General features: G+C 33.7%; 1 protein-coding gene across 1 annotated transcript; it reads right to left on the bottom strand.

Moving 5' to 3' along the window:
- Nucleotides 1-1,651: 1,651 nt before the first annotated feature.
- Nucleotides 1,652-14,993, bottom strand: CAS1 (cycloartenol synthase 1). Its single transcript, XM_011095732.3, has 19 exons — nt 14,836-14,993; nt 13,871-14,144; nt 12,347-12,532; nt 11,790-11,879; nt 11,459-11,653; nt 11,269-11,353; nt 10,442-10,608; nt 10,077-10,265; nt 9,540-9,653; nt 8,143-8,265; nt 7,920-8,042; nt 7,735-7,833; nt 6,612-6,668; nt 6,034-6,080; nt 5,590-5,733; nt 5,207-5,384; nt 3,535-3,615; nt 3,158-3,241; nt 1,652-2,003 (listed from the first exon to the last, which is right to left on the bottom strand). The coding sequence occupies exons 2-19, from the start codon at nt 14,066-14,068 to the stop codon at nt 1,890-1,892; spliced, it is 2,274 nt and encodes a 757-aa protein (XP_011094034.1). The 5' UTR covers nt 14,069-14,144; nt 14,836-14,993; the 3' UTR covers nt 1,652-1,889.
- Between the last annotated feature and the right edge of the window lie 4,123 nt (nt 14,994-19,116).

Raw genomic sequence — 19,116 nt, forward strand, 5'->3', positions numbered from 1 at the left:
ATATTATCTTCATCAAAAATTATTTTATTTTAGGAATAATTACACTCTATATTTTTAGATTTGATGTAATCACACGTAAATCCTCTGTGATTTGAAAAGTTACATATAGTACTCCTGAAGTTTGCTTTCTTCTAACAAATAAGTCCCCTTATTAGTTAAAATTTACTAAATTTGATATTAACAAAAAAAAATGAATGAAATTGATATTACCATCTATTGACTTAATACTAATTTATTGCAAGTCAAATAATTTTTTTCGAACTAAACTACCCTTATAACGATGAAAAAATCCCTCTTCACATGCATTAACTCTTGAAGGTGTATGAGGATAATTTGATAATAAAAAAATTTATTTGACATGTAATAAGTCAATATAAGTCAATCTATGTTATATATATTTATATATATATTGTTAATATTAGCAAATTTGGTGAGTTTTGACTAATTGAGGGACTTATTTATTAGATGAAAGCAAACCTCAGAGATGCTAGATGTAATTTTTCAAACTATAGGAGGTTTACATATAATTACACCAAACTTCAAGTGAGAAGAGTGTAATTATCCCTTTATCTTATTTAGTTTGATCAGATATGAACGTAATGGTTGGGAGTTAGTGTTTATTGGATTAATATTAAGATACGCAATGGATTGGGTTGAGCTAACCCAATTCAGTACCTAACTGAATCAATAAAAAACTATGCTAATTCAATCAGATTCACTTGGGACCGTGCCGATCCTGGGATAGGACCAGCCCAATCCAATGGTCCAAGACCACCTGGTCTTGGATCGAGTATGGGACGGGCCTGTTGGGTCTTTTTTTTTTAATTCATTATATATTATTAACTATTAATTTTCTATATACAAATTTTTGTATGGTTTAATTTATTATTTATTTATTTCAAAAGATAATTATAAATATTATTTATAAGAAGACCTCAATATTAAAAAAAATGAAACAAGCATATCCGAACCTAATGGGGGCCTAATTTGAGCTTGGTCCGAACATCAACCAGGTCGATCCATAAATTGAGCTTGAGTTTAAAAATAAACTCAATTGGGCCCATTCGGAGGCCCAAGATCAATAATGAACAATAATAGGTCAGTCCTAGGCCGAGTTTTACTCTAGCTGATCCGTGTCGATTCTGAGTCAATCCATCTTATTTATGCACCTTGAGATTAATACTTTAAATACGAAGGTAGTATTTTGTAACAAAATTTCTGTTTTAGAAAAGACATTTCTATTTCACTATGTAATAAGTACTATAGAATTTTGACTTTGGAGAACTTATTTAAAAAATAATAATAACCTCTCCCTGTCTCAGAGAGATGATACGATGCACAATAATTCAGGTTGTGCACAAGGACATAGTACTATGTTAAATTATGGTCCTCCTTTCTAGTACATGGGCTTTCTTTCTGATCTTTTTCAGCCGTTTGTACACACACATGTATAGTTACGACGGACTGTAATGATTATTTTTGTTTGCCATAAGAGCGACGACTTCCATTATGATTGAACCCATGAATGTCGTCTTCTTATTTCTTCATTTATTCTGTTGCAATTTATCAAGTTTAGCAAATGACTCGTGCTACCTAATATTATTAGCTCCAGTTTTGGTGGTGCCCAATTGAACTCTCTGCGCTGTGTTCATGACACTACTCCACCTGTATTCGCAAAAGTCCCAGAAAACAAACATCGTGATTGGGAACTAGCAAAACAAAGTCCGAAGGTGGGAACTAGGCCTTGACTGCTAAACCCAACTAGGACTGTAGATGAGCTACAAGAATGTAACTGGCCAATTGTTTTAGCTCGGCGGAAACAGAAAACTGAATCAGATTGGCTATAACGACAACGCCAAAACTACCTTCAGGATTGGTCAGCAGCTGATTCATCGGGGTTGAAGAACTCGGGTAAGATATTCTCCCAGGGCCCAAATTGGGAATATATTCCTGTATGCAGCATATGTAATCATGCAATTCTTATTGAAGACCCCCATGATCTCCTGAAAATTGCAACATATAAAGGGTTAGGAAACAGTGTTTCTTGAAAGATCTCTGAGGAAATTAAATAAATCATATGAAGCGAAGAGTATGTGCTTTGTGGATGTTTAGCCTCCAGGGAGATTGTGTAATATGAAAGAGTGTAGGAACATACTAGGTGCATGTCTAACAGCAGGAAAGCCCTCATGTTTGCAACATATAAAGGGTTAGGAAACAGTGTTTCTTGAAAGATCTCTGAGGAAATTAAATAAATCATATGAAGCGAAGAGTATGTGCTTTGTGGATGTTTAGCCTCCAGGGAGATTGTGTAATATGAAAGAGTGTAGGAACATACTAGGTGCATGTCTAACAGCAGGAAAGCCCTCATGTGAATTTTTGTAGGATAAGAAGCATATAAAAAATGTTTCTTGCATTATGTATTTTTTTTATGTAAATGAGAACAGGCGGCAGAATAGTTTTTAGACATAAATTATCAGTGCCCCTTGCCGCCCCCAAAGGAGGATATGATCCCCCAGCATCCTTATTCTGTTTCCAATGGTCCTCTTCTCTGTCCATCAGCATTGTCATTCATCAACAAGAAGACGTGGTCTAGCCAAACGAACATATCTGTCCATCTATAATTTTATTCCCAACTTCTCTATCACAAATTATCGAGTCCATTCAGTTCGATAGTTTTTCCCTAGCAATCTCTTTTTCTCAGTATATCCTGTAATGCCTGGATTATCAATTAGTTTTTCAACTGAGTTTTAACAAGAGGATTTAATTGAAAACGTAATCAAATGAAACCTTATAGTATCTACCAGAAATAATACAACTTGGATTGAGCATGGTTTATGGTTAGTTCAGTTTGTATTGGGTAGGGTTTAGTCCTAGTATGTAGTGGTAAGATAGTGCTATCAGAAGGATAGATTTGCACCCTTTTCCTGTTATCCATGAGAAACTACCCCCAAACAGTTAAAAGGAACAAATAGAGCAAAATAAATAATTGATTGAATCGTCTCAGGGCATGCATATATAATCTAGTTTCCCTGAATATACTATCCGGAGCTAGAATCTTGTGGATAATCATACTCACATAACATATAATTTAGATACAGTGCACACTGTAAGGATTCAGCTTTCTAACTTGCAAAACAGCACAGCTTAATAGAATTACCTGTTGCGGGAAATCTCCATTTTCACATTGAGAATTTATTAGGACTTTTGCTGCACGGTGCAATGGCAAGGGATCTCTTTCAGCCTGCAGGAAAGCAACAGAGCAAGAAAAAATAGATTTCCATTTAAATATATGGAATAAAAGCTACAATTGGACTTTGTTCTAAAGTTAACTCGTGATGCTGGCGTGTTAATTTGAATATACTATCTCAAGTTTTACATTTACGTATGTTATGGTAAGTGCATTATTTCTCATATGTTAATAGTTAAAATATAAAATGATCAAGTAAACCACTTAACACTTTGGGCATGAATCAAAACAAAAGAAAAAGATAAAATAAACTGTAATGCATAAAGTTATTGGCCAAAATTTTTTACCTGCCCAGCATCAATGAGAGACAGCATAGCCCATCCCGTATTTACCACATGAGACCTGTTGCCTTCAAGATTTGAATACACCTGTATGGTTAAAGCATTATTTCAGTATAGCTCCCTCACTTTAAACCAATAGAGTACCAAATTTTCTAGCATCAAAGACCATCTTCAGAAACTTGGCAAAAACTGGGAATTATTGCCTTTCAGTATATTCCTGAGATATCGACTTAATATATTTCTCCTCCGACACCAAAAAGAACAACGATAAAGTACATCAATTCACATTGATTCCACCAGTAGGTGAAGCTTTAGTCCTCATCTATGTGATGATGCCACTTTTGCGAAATACTTTCAAAGAAGGAAAAAGAAAAAACCGACAGGTTTTTCACTAGCATGATTGAAATTACCAGCAACTTGATAAGAATTTCTTTAAGGTTACCGAAAATAATTAACCAAACCTATTAATCATGAAAGATTGCTATTTGGTTAGAGTTGTGGTTATAGTCCTTAGTTATCGATCTTGTCGACAGTTTTAACATTTCAGAATATGAGCTTTCCCTTTGCTTTCACCCACGCTTCTAATATATTTCTTCTCTGTTTTGTCTGATAGATGAAACATCATGTTTTATAAATTACATTACAGTTGTACAAGCTGATATAAAGAACTTCACAAGATTGTGTTTCAAAACATTTGCCATCAAACAAGTATCTTCTTTTAGAAAATTACTCCCTGGGCAACCAATCTTGTTGCTTATCTAACTTCTTCATATAATAATAATCACATGCAACTAAGAAAAATTTTAAAAGGGTTAATTACACTTAGACCCTTCTGAAAATGCGAAGTTACACTTTCCCCAAAGAAATTTTAAAATTACACTTACACCCCCTCAGAGAATTCTTGATTTACACGTGACCCCCTTCGTTAGGACGGAAAATGCTCACATTAGCAAAAAAAGAAAAACATAAATTTTCAATTTTACACCTCATTCAACATTCCCCTATAATATTTTTATACTTGGATAAATTAATAAATAAAGTCAAAAGGAATGCAATAGTAATAAAATATTGTTCCGAATTTATAGCTCTTGGATAGAAAGTAGTCATAAATGAATGAAATACTAATCATCTTTTGGTGCTATTTTACATCCTGCATATGAAGTGAGGTTATATCGTTGTTGCATCTATTTCTTGAAAATATCTTGTTCAAGTACTCCATGTGGTGCTTTGAGGAAATATATTCACCCCAAATATAGGAAACAAAAGAAGTACAAAAAAGTGACTAGGTTTTCCATTCATAAATAACTATATTTTATCAATAGCTATAATTCGATAATAATATTTTATTACAATTACACCCTTTTAAGTTTATATATTACATTTAGCACTTTATAAGTATAAAAATATTATATGGGAATGCTAAATGAGGGGTAAACTTGGAAACTTATATAATATTTTTGCTAAACGTCCAAATCTTAAAGAAAGGGGTCACGTATAAATAGAAAAATTTCGGAGGGGTACTAGTGTAGTTTTGAAACTTCTTTGGGAAAAAGTATAATTTTGAATTATCAGTAGGGTTATAAGTGTAATTAACCCTTTTTAAAATATTAAAATTGGCAACACATTCACACATCCCAGATAAGAGAAAGAACTTAAGGTTAATTCAGAAATTCTCAACCTTGTTTTGACATGAAAGATAACTCTCTCCCCAACCACCACAGGGAAGCTGTTTAGACAACAGGAAATTACAAGCCTTGCGAATGGCAGCACAATTATTGAAGCTTCGCCCAGCAGCCACCAGGCCTTTTATACCAAACCATGTTCCATAAGTGAAGCAAACTGCCCAAGAACCATACCTATCACAAGGTTTCAGTCATAACTTACAATTCATTGCTAAATCAAAGTTAAACCACATGAAGAAATGCAAAAAACTGAAGAAATTTATGAATAAGCCAAACATCAAGGAAGATTATAATGTTATGCAACTGCATGTATTATCAAGTTTAACTCGTGCTCCACAAAGTATTGGGAAGAGGAAAGCGACAAAAAACGAAGACTAACCAGGAGCCATCTGCTTCTTGAATCCTTTCAATGAATTTAGCACTCTTTTCGATGCAGCGTTCCACTTCTTCTTTTCGGTGTCCAGGGTATAGTTTCTTAAATGCAGTTAATGCTTGAATAGCAGCCGAGGTGCACTCAACATAGCTACAAAGTCAGTGAAGTTCAATTTGATCAAATGGTTGCTATAAAGTAATGCTCATTACCAACTCTCTCAGGAATCTATATCAAGAGAGGATTGGAGCTATAGATGCCAAACTCTCCTGCCATATATAGTCAGTCTTATGCAATTCCACTCAATTTTTTGTATTACCAAGAGTTACAATACTTGAGCTACAGACAGAAAAGCTAAGGTACTAAAGCAACAGACCCATCTGAATACTTTTAATGACTTAGTGTAGAGAACAAATAACCATCAAAAGGTTGTTGCAAAAAGAGACATCTTACGGATAATCAATGACAATGTCACCAAAAGTTTCAGCAGGGTTGATTAGCTGCAAGAACATACAGAATCACATTAAAGGTTAATATAACAATACTGAAGCAATGGAAACTTTAAAAGTTTGTATACAGTGTAAAATCCATAATGGCTGAGAATGACTGAATTGCCTTTAGACAGCAATCACTAAAGTAAAACACATATGATATGACTGGATGGCAAAATCATGTCAAGGATTAACACATGGATGTTCCATATGTTTTGGTAAATTATCAGGAAGATCTACAAGAGCATATCAGCAGACAGAGAGACTGAAGCAAAACCATATAAATTGCTCAGCGTGCATGCAAGAACAGCCCAGAGGTTAGACAGACACTGGCAGTGCCAGTAACAAACAAACCTCAAAATCATTTTCATTTGGGGTTCAATTTCAGCTAGTGTTACTGTCAAACAACCAAACTACCGATGTAAACAGACGGCAGCACATACATCATTTCTGAAGTACATTAAAAAGTATTCAAGAACGTAAAATACAACAAAATAGTTGTCAAAATCTTGTTCAAGGTGTATGAAAAGAATGACACACCTCCAACCAACTATAGGATCTTGTTAGTTCGTACGTTGCAAAGCCTCCAGCCGTATTCTGCAAATATGCCGAAAAATTCTTCTCATGTTTGTGAAAATGTTGTCAGATAAATATATATAATCTAATACGCCATATGCAGTCAGGAAGGACTAATAAAAAATTAAAACTCACATGACCCTTTTGGGCCGGTTGTGGGAGGATAGGGCCAGGCTTTCACCCATTGCTGACAGAAGAAGTCATCTTCAGTTCCATACTCAATTCTTAATCTATTGTTGCTTTACTAATATTGATCATGGTATGATGGGTTGGACATTGTAGACTTCTTTAGGTTCGTAAATTTGAAAAACTTCAGTGACTACCAAAATCTAGACAAGTTTCTAACTAAGCTAGGTTACTTGAATTAATCTGTTGACGCATCCAAAAAGCACTTCTGCAGGATAATAGACCTTCAATTTAAGCAGCTACTCTTAAACAGTTTAAGCTGCTGCTCAAACTCAGTATCAACATTGTCTAAATTGGTTTCAGTAAGCCAAATCCAAATTTCCAGCATATTCTACCCAAAAACTTCTAGGTAAGCATGCAATTGCAAGTGATGACAACCACTTTAAATAACTGATAAGAAACAGAACCAGGACAAAGCTTGAAATTACAGAATCTCCATTGCATATTGTATATTCTTATGCATTTTTGCGGTGCTAATAGTTCTATCTTGATGGCTTGTACACTAGAAAGTTTACAGCTCCTCAAGAGAAGTACGAAAGTATTGTCAGCCCCAGCAGTCATGCTATGTCAATAAGATTGCTACAAAACTAAATTCTAAGCTCTCAAAAAGTAATATTTCTATACATGATGAAAACCACATTGCCGCTAGCATTACCCAAAAATATCATACGTATTTATTCTGTTAAAATCCACAGGACAATGCTTCAAATCATATAATCAAGCAAGTTTACTTCCAAATTTCTGACCGAAGTTTTCCATTGATATCCTGAATAGTTAATCATATCACATGATATAAGAAAAAGGTAAAGAAGCTTTTCTTTAGCAGGAAATAAGTTATTCGCCAAACACATTGGCACTCAAACTATTAACTCATTGAAGTGCAATAATGAAAGCGTAATACCTGTAGTGAAAAAATAACATTAACAGCATCATATAAGCGCTTTGCATCCAGTGGTTCACCAACAATTTCTGCTGGCAACTTTGACAGTAAAAGGACTGCCTGAAATAATGGGCACAGTTACCAGGGTATTTTAACTAAATTATACAAATATGTGGAAAAGAGAATTTTCAGATTAAACTTGTTACTTTCAGTCCCTCGGCAGTGCAATCTGAAATAGGCCAACCATGGTCAGCTGTTGAAAATGGCCAGGCGCCTTTGGAAATGTGACGATACCAAAAATCTAGATTGCCAGGGCAATCATCTAATACCTATAAAAGCAAGGACAAGGAATAAGATAACCAACAGAAATATCAAATGTAACATATAAGCACCTAGAACTCGTGAATGGTATAAGAACTCAAGGTTAACCTGTGAATTCTTTATGTATGTATGAGCTCTTCTTAAAGTTGGGCCAAATTCTTCAGCAAGATTTGTTGAAATGATAGCTTGAACAGCAAAGGCAGTGTCCCACAACTGACTCCCGTTATACCCCTGAAATGCAATATTCCACCTCATAATTATTTCTGCTATAGGTCATTGAAAGAAAACCACACTGCAACAATCATCAAATATGATAAAAGTGATGTGATAAAACTAATTGAAACAAGAGTGCCTTCCATATCGTAAATCTGTGAACTTAAGTGCTATTTTTTGAAGAGAACAAATAGTGACATTTTTTAATATGTACAGATTTACTCATGGCCTGCCTTGAAAAATGGTATCTAAGCAACAATGTAGAACTTGCAAACCCAGGTTACATATAAAGGACACAGATGTAGTGCCGCCGGCAAGTCTCACAGACATTGAAACTGAAGTCATGCATCACAAGGCAGCGGTATTATCCAGCACAGACTCGATTGTGTATGTGAAAATGGATGCTATGTTTTAAGAGCCTTGAGCAGAAGGTGAAATAGATGGAATAGACTCTTGAATCTACATCTGATGACACTATAGTTGTTAAAGACTCATGGCAGACCACGGGCAAGCCGTGGCGCATAGCACAGGGCACAGAGCGCACCTTATTGAAAGAAGGTGTACAGTTGTTAAATAGACGGTACATTTAAATATTAGTAGCCGTCCACAAAACTAATACACAAATTTATCCAACTATCATTTAATTAAATTCAGTACTTATTTCAATAAATTGGGCAATAGTTTAGCAATTTTAGCATTATTTAACCAATCTGAAAATTTACATCAGCAAATTAAGATTATTTGTGGCGAGATGAGCAATTTCAGCAATAACCTCACATAGTTTAGCAATAATTTCAATAAGCAAGTACAAAAATTTTAACCCTAAATCAATGGTGATAATCTTAAAAATTTGCCAAAACTTAAAAAGATAAAACTAGAAGATAGAAAGGACTAGTAAAAGATTGGCAAACAAAACAAAACCCAGTGAAGAAAGGAGAGAAAACGGAAATGAACAAAAGACAACCCTAAGAAAGAAAGAAGAAGTGTAATATATGTATTGAGAGAGAAATGCCGGAGCTGCTGCTGAGAGAGAACAGGGAGCGCCCCATCCCCACCCCACCCCCCCCCCCTTCTTTCAGAAAATCTGACTGAAGATGCGCCATAAGCAAGGTCATGCCATTTTTAAAGTTTGGCACTGGCCTCACACCATTTGCCGTTTGAACCATGGTGCATCATTAATAAGTAAGATCAGTTTTGATTTAAAAGGCAAGATGTTCTTCTAGATGATTATGAAAAACACAAGCAGAAGAAAGAACATTACTATAAAGATTTGTGTATATTTAACAATCAACCTGCATCTTCATGCCATCTTCTGCAAGCCACAGGTAATCATAGATTCTTGGAAGATGCAACTTGAAAGCTTCTGAATTTGGATCTTCCACCCAACAGCAAAGCATATTTAGCACCTGGAAAAGTTTCAAATTGCAGAAGACATGGTAAGATGTTAGAGCAATTAAACTATTTTGGCTTTCATTTCATTTAGTGAAATCAATGGAAGAAACAACCAAGATGTGACGTGAAGGACTTATATGGATAAGATAATGTTCATAACAAAGAGAAAAAGGTTTCGGGAAACATTATGCAACATGTTGCATATGAGCATAAAATAATCAAAATAAGCAATATTTACGTGTGGAAGATTCACTAACCACTCCACGAAAATGCTCGTCTCACATAAAAGTATATAATTTGATGTGCATCAACAAATGTCTTCCTATAGCTTTTTGCTTGGATCATTTATTGTTTCATATTCAACAAAATTCCAATTGTTTATAAAGAAAAAGATTCCAACTCCTTTCTGACCTACTCATAATAAATGTTTCATGTACCTTGTTTACAGGGCCTATGCATATGTAGCGAGTGTTTTCATCTTCATAATGTATGTGCTCCATAACAGTGCGAAGCGCCTTATCTCTCAACTTCTTCCCAGGCCAACGCATCAAAACAGGTTCCACAGCCTTATGAAGAGATGCCCAAAGTAAATCTTGTACAACAGGGTGTGGGTAGTATAGATCCTCCTGCAGTGAAAAGACATATAAAAGAATATTTAGCACCAACACAGAAAAGCATCTAGGATAATGCAAAGACTGAATGCTATTTTGCAACTGAAAGCTAGCAGACCTCTTCCAAAGTTTGCTTATGATACTGATTACAAACGACCAAGAACTGTTCGAAATATATAGCTCTTACCAACCTTTGCACATTCGTTGCGAGCTCTATCCCAGTCTATTTCGTGATATGGAACAGTATAAAGCTCCTTCCTCAGAGAAAGAACTGTGGGTGTAATAGGTCCGACAAACCTTTTTCCATACAAATAGGACATGGGAAGGTAAACCATTCGACAATGACACCACATCCTTCCTGCAGTACAAATGAAAGAAAGGTCTCCGTGTCATATACAAAACAGTATACAAAATGCACTTAGTGAGATACTTTCTGTTGAACCAAGTAAACCTCAAAAGAGACATGACATCATTAAGAGATAAATTAGTAGAATGATTTGACTGGGAAGAAATGGGAAGAGTTTATTATAGAGTCCAGACTTGCCAATTGACAATTCAAAGTTACATTAATTGTGAAATCATGTATGACATACTATCATTATAATTAGATATATTTGGACATTTATTATAAAAAAGCAACAAACAATTCCTCATTATCTCTCTCAGCCCCAGAATCTCAAGTCCACCAAATAATTGCATAAAGAATGTTAATTTGTATCATATTAGCATAACCATCAGTTTGATTGCAGAAAGGACAGGACAAAAGAATATTCTGCCAGAGTAAAGATCAATACCACCCCAGTGCCCATAAGTAAAAGGTGCAACCTTTCCCTGCACTTTTGTAGAGTAAACAAGTGGAGGACCAATATGGAGCAGACAGCAAGGAGTCATGATTATTTTAATATATATTACTTTCACTTTTACATGAATAAAGGAAACAACCAGAAAAGTTTTACCATCACTTGCGAAATAAACAAAAAGAAAAGAGAGAAAATGATTATACACTAGCAAACATTACCTGGATGGAATGGAAGAATATAGGGAAGAAGCCAAATCTCAGGTGGCAGAGGATTGTTTCCAGACCATTCAAAGGCTCCAAGTACCTAAATGGTTTTGATAAAATAAGGAGAAGGCATCAATTGTTGCCATATGCAGAGCACAAGTAGAACAGAACACACAAACAGCAATGTAAGAGATGAGTTCCGAACCGAGAGCCACATCTTTCCCCATGATGTTATTGCGGTGGCCCCACCATGATCAAGAATCCAGTTTCGACCTTTCTCCATTGCTCCATCTCCATCATTTGGTTCTTCACCAAGCAACCTCAAAGTAACGTAGGTCAAAACAGAACCAAACATGGTGCTTGGGCCCTCAATATGCAAACCCCATCCACCATCTGGGTTCTGTTGTTATATTGTATACATAGCAGTTAACACATGCTGTTCCTTAAATGTACAGATCATAACTAAAATAGCAGATAGCTTTGATACATTGTAGAAGCAAGGTAACATAAGTTAACATGCTGAATACTGTTTTCACCTGATGATTGTAAAGGTAGCGACAAATCTCACGCCTGTGCTCTTTTGACAATATTGCGTTTAACGCCCCAGTAATAGATAATGTAATAACCTGTTCCATAAAATTGTACATAAAGAAGAAAAACAGAGGTTGAAAAAATTTGACTAATGTAACACTATTTCTCAAAATTTACTGAATTGGTTGCTTCCCGAGGTGACTGGTACCATTTCAGAAACCTAATTGTCAAGAAAACACAGATATATGGCCAATGAAACATACACATCGTCTCAAATACTAAAGGTTTGTCTGAATCTTGATTAGTTAATAGAGCTCCATGGAGAAAAGCTTTATTTTGTTATTTGGATCCAAGTACATAAATATAAATGACGGAAGTATCTAATAACTATAAATTCATTGTCTTACATTCCTCAAGCAATTTTACTATGCTGAGCATTTATGTTTAGGATTCAATCTTGAAGAACAGAAAACAAGATGAATGTAAGTTGACCATCTTCCTTTCAGACATCTAGGGTGCAATTGAGCCTAAGAAAGCATCAAATCTCAAAATCAAGACTCACCAGGCCAGGCATTAGAAACATTGGACCGCCGTAGTCTCCTGGCCAGTGACCATCATGAGCCTGTAGGGTTGAATGGAAACTGATGGCCCTCCTTAGTGTAGTAGCTACTTTATCTTCTGTAATATCTTCAATATCTTTCACTTTTACTTGGGGCAAATTTGTGGTGCTTGGATTCTCTTTGGAGAACTAATATTCAAAATGAAAAGTTAAAGTTAGTTACATGGTGAGTTGCATAAGAATGTCCCAAAAAAAACGAGTAGCTTAGACTATCAACATTTATAGTTATAAAACCAAACATCGGTTGGTACCTCAGAGATTAGATAAACCAGGACTAAAACACTAAAGCCAATATAGGTTATTTTAAATTTAATGGTACGTCCTTGACATTACTAAGAATCAATCTGACATGTATAAATTGGCACGCACGAGTCACAACTTTTTAGCTTTTTGCAGGAGATTTTTTTTCTTTCAAATTTGGAGGAGAACATAGTGTTGTTTCAATTTTCCAAATGGAAAAGAAAAAGGCTCAAACTATGATGCAACTGTTTAGCGACTTCAAATCCTTCTCATGGGAGCAGATTGGATGCAGATGAACTTGCATTACTTATCTAAATTAAGAAGCTTTAACTTTGACCTTTAAGGCTGTTAGCATGCTTAAAGTCCCGAGTATTAGTAATGTTTCTTACATAGTGAACCACATCTTATTTTAGACTTGCGAATTTGTCTTTGAGCAGAATGTTAGATGCATCAATACTTTTCCTTTCTTATGACTTGTACATTGGTAGGTCCTCCTATTGTAGCATCCAGAAATAGACCAGTTATAAAGATAATCTACCTTGAACAAATCATCTTGAGAACTCAAAAACATCTTTAATTACAGAAGCATGTTAAACCAAATTTCAACAAACAGATATCAACCACAACAAAGAAAATAATTTATCAAAAGGTTCCTAAAAACCTGCAAAATTTATCCACCTATGTTAGACCTTTGTCTACCAGATTAGATGTTTGATATATACTCACTGTAATTAGTAACGACCAAAATTTCCACTGGAGTTTCTTCTTGTTTTGTCTACATAACACAGTCATTAATACCAAACAAATAAGACAAGTAAGCATAACTGACAGTATATACTATTTCTGAGGTCATCACTTATAGGTATGAAACTGCCATGGATTCACATTGTTGATGTCCCAATCTCAGCCCATGTTAAGAATCAATTAGCTGTGGCCAAATCAGCACCAGATTGCCAACACTCTACATTATTTTCTTAATTACGCACAACTTTAATTCCAAGCTTACCAGTTTTGCAATTTAAGGTTGTAAAGGTTAAATTACCGTTTAAGAAATACACGAAAAGTAAAGGAAACCATGAAGAAACACAAATCAAGAAGTTGCAACAACATTCATTTGCAAACACAAACTTCAGGCATCTTGCAAACAAATCAGAGAAGATCACCGGCATAAACAACAGCAGATTATAACAGTAAAAGGAAGGAAACTAAGTATGGGCCTCACTGAACTTGAAATCTCATTAATAGATCAGAAGAATGCTTCTTCTGGAACCGATGATTACGGAATTCCTCGCGAAGCTTCTCAATCTCGGCTAGCTCTTCAGGAGACCCAAGACTAGGGTTAAACTCCCAAATTTGGCGGCCAACATGTCCATTTACTGAGCGTAACCAGGGGCTTGAACCCTCCGCAATTTTCAACTTCCACATTATAGTTTTCTCCTTCTACCTTTGCTCTATCTTGCTCCTGAATTTTTTATTTCTCTTCAATCTAGCACTCAGCCTCCTAGACAATAAATTCTAAAGAAAATTAGACCCAAGATAAACACCACTAGCAAAATATGATTTGAGCAGACCAAAAAAGAGTTACTTATATGATGATGCACTTCATGTTAGAACAAGAGCAAGTGTTCTAACCAAATAGTAAATTGGAAAGTGCCAACTTTCCAGATAAAAAAGTCACCCAAAACTGAAATGCAAACATATTTACATTAAATAAACACAAAATTCATCACTGATACATTAATCAGAAACCTCAATAATTGATGTAAAATAAATGCATTTCAATACAGGCAGTAGACTACAACTAGCACACATGCAACCATAGAAACCAAAAATGTTCTATCCCGTAAGTTCGGCCGTCAATTCTCTCTTTGATTATGACTACAGTCCAACATCGCATCCTTACACTTTCAATTAAAATAAATAAACTCAAAACAACCAAGTAAGAAGGCCCGCCGCCACCCGTTTGATCTAGCACATTACATGCATTTCACCACCAAAAGTCGGAAAACAAAAAATCAAAAGCAAAAGAAACCAATAAGGCTCATATTCAAAAACGCAATTTTAACATCAAGAATCTCGATAAAAAACTACATAAAACAGGTAAACGGAAACCGCAAATGATTTCCGCATAAAACCATGGTCCGTGAGTGCACTTCAGCTGACACTTGGGGGATGAAGATGTATGAACTCACGTTAGAAACGAGAAATGGAGTGGAAGCACAATTGTGAGCGTCTGCTGCTGATCTGATCTGTAGAGAGAGAAAAAAAGAATGAGAGACAGAAGCAGATGGACTATTATCACTGTACGTATTTATTGTCTAGTGTATGTATTTCATTTTACTGGACCACCCGTACCACAGCGTCCCCAACTAGTCAGTATCCAACGCCATCTCTCCGAACATATAAAATTAAAACAATAATCATATTATGAGAAAATAAAAAATAAAAAATATTTAATAATATAAATATTAAGTACAAAAGTATGTAAATTATTAAATAAAAATAAAATATATAATTTTAATTTTACCATATTTAGAAAAAATAATATAAATCTCGGAGTATTATTAAAAAAATAATATCATAAATCGTGGTTTATGAACTAGATATATTTTTTTATATTAATATAGAATAAGAATAGAGAAAATAATAAAGGGGGATTGCATGCATAAGAAAATGCCAATTATTCAAGGGTAAAATCGGTAATCAAAAAGTTGGTATGGAGCTATCTCACCACCTAATATGTAGCTGTCAATTTTAATTAGTTATATTAATTAAATTAGTCTCTCTCAAGTGGGCTTCATTTTCCCTTTCCCTTTTCTTGGACTTCTTTTATTAAGGTGATTTGATGGTATTTGTTGTTACACATCATCTAATCCACTTCATAATTACAATATTATGTAATCTATACCATGCCCAATTTTTCCCCATAATTGATTATGAAATTATTAATTATACAAAGTTTAATATCATAATTAATTTCATTTTTTAAATTAGTGATGAATAATTTAATGGACATAATGAGTGATTAGACGGAAAATAATCGTAGTGGTTGAAAGCTAGAAATTATTTCTCTTTATCAAAATGTGATTTTAATGAAATTCAATCTCAAAAGGTATTGTTGGAAAAATATGTCAAATTGCACAAAATATCGAATTTGTATTCAGATTGCAAGTTTGCCCGTATAATTTATGTATGATACTTACCACAATCCACTACTATCGTTTAATATTGAAGGACCGGCTAAAAATTTTAAATTATCGAAAAATTAATCTATAAAATAGGAATTAGCACTTCATATTTAAGTCAATAACTGTTGCAACAATACTTATAAAAGTCTATGAAAGGTTTTGCAAAGAAATGAGCTTAAGTAAGCTGTAGGTAAGTGGAAAGTTGAGGGTGGGGAATCGAAATATAAAGTAATCTTTCAGCCTATTTAGACGTTTATAAAAGTTGAATGGGAGAAGCGGATAGGTGGTTGAGTACAAATTTCAAATATTCTCGAATTTTTTGAAAAGTTTAGTTTCATGAATATTATTGGTTCAGTTGTATGTCATGTCATTTGTGTCCCACGTAAGTAAGAACAAAACTTGTCACACCAACAACAAAATATAACTTATTCAAGGGAAAGCAGTTGTGCGTTGACGTTATTTCGAAAGTTTCAGTTGGCTGACTCATCCCCTGCTTCGCGTGCCCTTAGGTCGACATGTCATTCGAGATGTGGGGTATTATTGATGTGTCAAATGAGTTGATTATAATAGTTTCAGTTGGACTGAAAGTAATCATTGGTCATTTAATTATATTTTATCTTAAGTTAATCAGACTGGATATTTCTCTTGGACCTTAAAAAATAAATATTCTCAGGTACCAATATATAATTTAATAAATTGTGAGAACCTTAAAAAAATATACCGTGGTATAATATTTAATATATTTATAAAAATAATCCTTTTTAAAAATATAATGATTTTTTTGTCCTTTTCTTCTTGCCTCTCACCTCTTCCCTTCTTTATCTAAGATCTTATCTCTTTCTTTCTCATCTTCATTATTTATACTACAGTCATATTAATTAATTTTAACTTAACTTATTCTTTCTTTTACTCATTGGAAACAAATACATTATTAATTAAAAGATAACTTTTCTTATGTTTATCCGCAAGATGTTTCACAAATTTATCGGACTCAAGAACTATTCCCGCTTGTTGTTCATGGCTATTGCTCGCCTGAGGAAAATTTTCAAATGTATGACTTTTCACTAGATAAATCGACCCCATACAATGAGGCCAATCTGACCTGACATCATTCCGTCAACCTTTGGAATTAAAATAAATTTAATCGTAGAAAGAAATATAATGATTTTATATGTCAAATTTGAACACATGTATCAAATGTGTCAAAATGCAAGTCATTGCATAATTATTTGGGAATCATTTTGACCATTCTAAACTAAAGTTTCTCATGTGTCTTGTTGTGGCATGTTTCATTTTGACATATAAATATGTTACTTTAGGAAATACGCGCATACACACACAAACTCATAAAACTTGGGTACTACTGCATAATTATAACTATCAAAGTCTACATACTCTATACCGCGTGCATATTTTTTAAATATATTAGTCTTTATGATACGTCATTCATACATATATATAATAAATAAATTTTTATATTTTAATAAATCACAAAGAATAAAATATATAAATCAATAAATCACAATTAAAAAAAAAACAACTTAAAATATTATTGATACAATCAAATAATTTGCTATGATAATATAAAAAAGACGTGGGGTTATTGATAAAGATGTGATGAAGAAAGGGTGAGTTCTAGAAGGCCCTCCTAAAATACAAAAATGTCTACAAACTCATTAAACTGTTGTTGTTCACCAATATTCCTACTCATCTCTCTCCTATTTAAGGAGGCCACTTGCTCATGTGTCTCTCTCTCTTTATTTATATATATATATATATATATATATACTAGCGTAGAATCCGTATTATGCACAAATATATATATATATATTAAATTAAATCTTTTTTTGTAATATATAGTGCTATAAATGAACTTTCTACACAAAAGAAATGACTCACGATTATAATTTATATTTTATTTCTTCACCTAACCCCACATTTCTTTATTCTCATGGATCTTGTTTTTTCCCTCACCCAACACTAGATTTTGTCTTTTTATAAGTTTTTTTTTATTTATCACATAGGGAACTGCGTGCTACAACAACTAGTATGAGTATATAGTAAGTTATCGCAATGTAATATATATTAATGAAATAGATTAAATAAAACTTGAAATATGCAAAACTACAACAATGGAGAGTCACTACACTTATCATTGTCCTAAAGCTATGATTATATCGTTTTATATACGTATTAACGATTGATTCCATAATAAAAGTCTTATTATTTGGCAATAATATCTCGTCTCATGTGCACAACAATAAAAACACTCCAAACCAATTATTCATTCTATCGCCAAAACCCACAAAGGCTTGTGGAAGTACAAGTGATTGGAAACTCATACACAAACTTATCAAAGTGAATACGACTTCACAATATATAAATTAAAGAAAGATAATACCGATTAGCGACCGTTTAAATTTTAAATACTTTAATAATTCTAAATTAAAGAAAGACTGAGAAGTGATAACCTACCTTTATTTTTGTTTTTCCTTTTGTCTCTTTCCATTGTCATTAATTTTGTTTCTATGTATTTTAATTAAATTCTCCATCAATCATGCCAAATCATCCTCCACTTCAAAAACCAACGTCATCTCTCTCTCTTTTTTTACTCTTTTCAAATCCATCCTTTTCTCGTTAACGAAGCCTAATTTAGTTGACGAAGTTGAGATTTTATAACGTAAGAATTGTGAGTTAGAACCCCATATTATAAGTGGAATGTTATTTGTACTGTAATAGTAGATATTGATTAGATTTAGTTTATTTGATATTATTAATCATAATATAATTCATGTGATGATCTTTACTAGATATTCCAATTCAATATGAATAATTATAATTAATTTACTTAAAAAAAAATGAATCCTCTTTCCCTCCAATATGATTCACACCACACCCTCACCCACCCATCACTACCATCTTATTTCATTTTAGAACAACTTTTGATCAAATTTGAATTTTGAAAAGGAGAAGGGCCGAACCAAAGACTTCCAAGCACAAAAGTCATTGGTGGGCACTTTCAAACTGCCCGAATGCTCCCCCACAATGTCTGTATTTTAAAATGGGCTTGAAATCTCTATAGTTTATATGGACCTAGGGTCAAAATATTTTAGCCTTACTTCATATTTAATTATTTGAAGTTTCTTTTTTCCAAAAAAGAAAAAAGAGAGAGTATGTTTTGTAGTATATTCTTTGCTTTTAAAGCCCAATTTAGCCCGGCAATTGCATAATTGATAATAAGATAATTAAATATAAAATAGTTAATTTAAAAAAACTAAATAAATA

Source organism: Sesamum indicum, linkage group LG11, assembly GCF_026168435.1.
Source record: "Sesamum indicum cultivar Baizhima isolate 11 linkage group LG11, ASM2616843v1, whole genome shotgun sequence".
NCBI lineage: Eukaryota > Viridiplantae > Streptophyta > Magnoliopsida > Lamiales > Pedaliaceae > Sesamum > Sesamum indicum.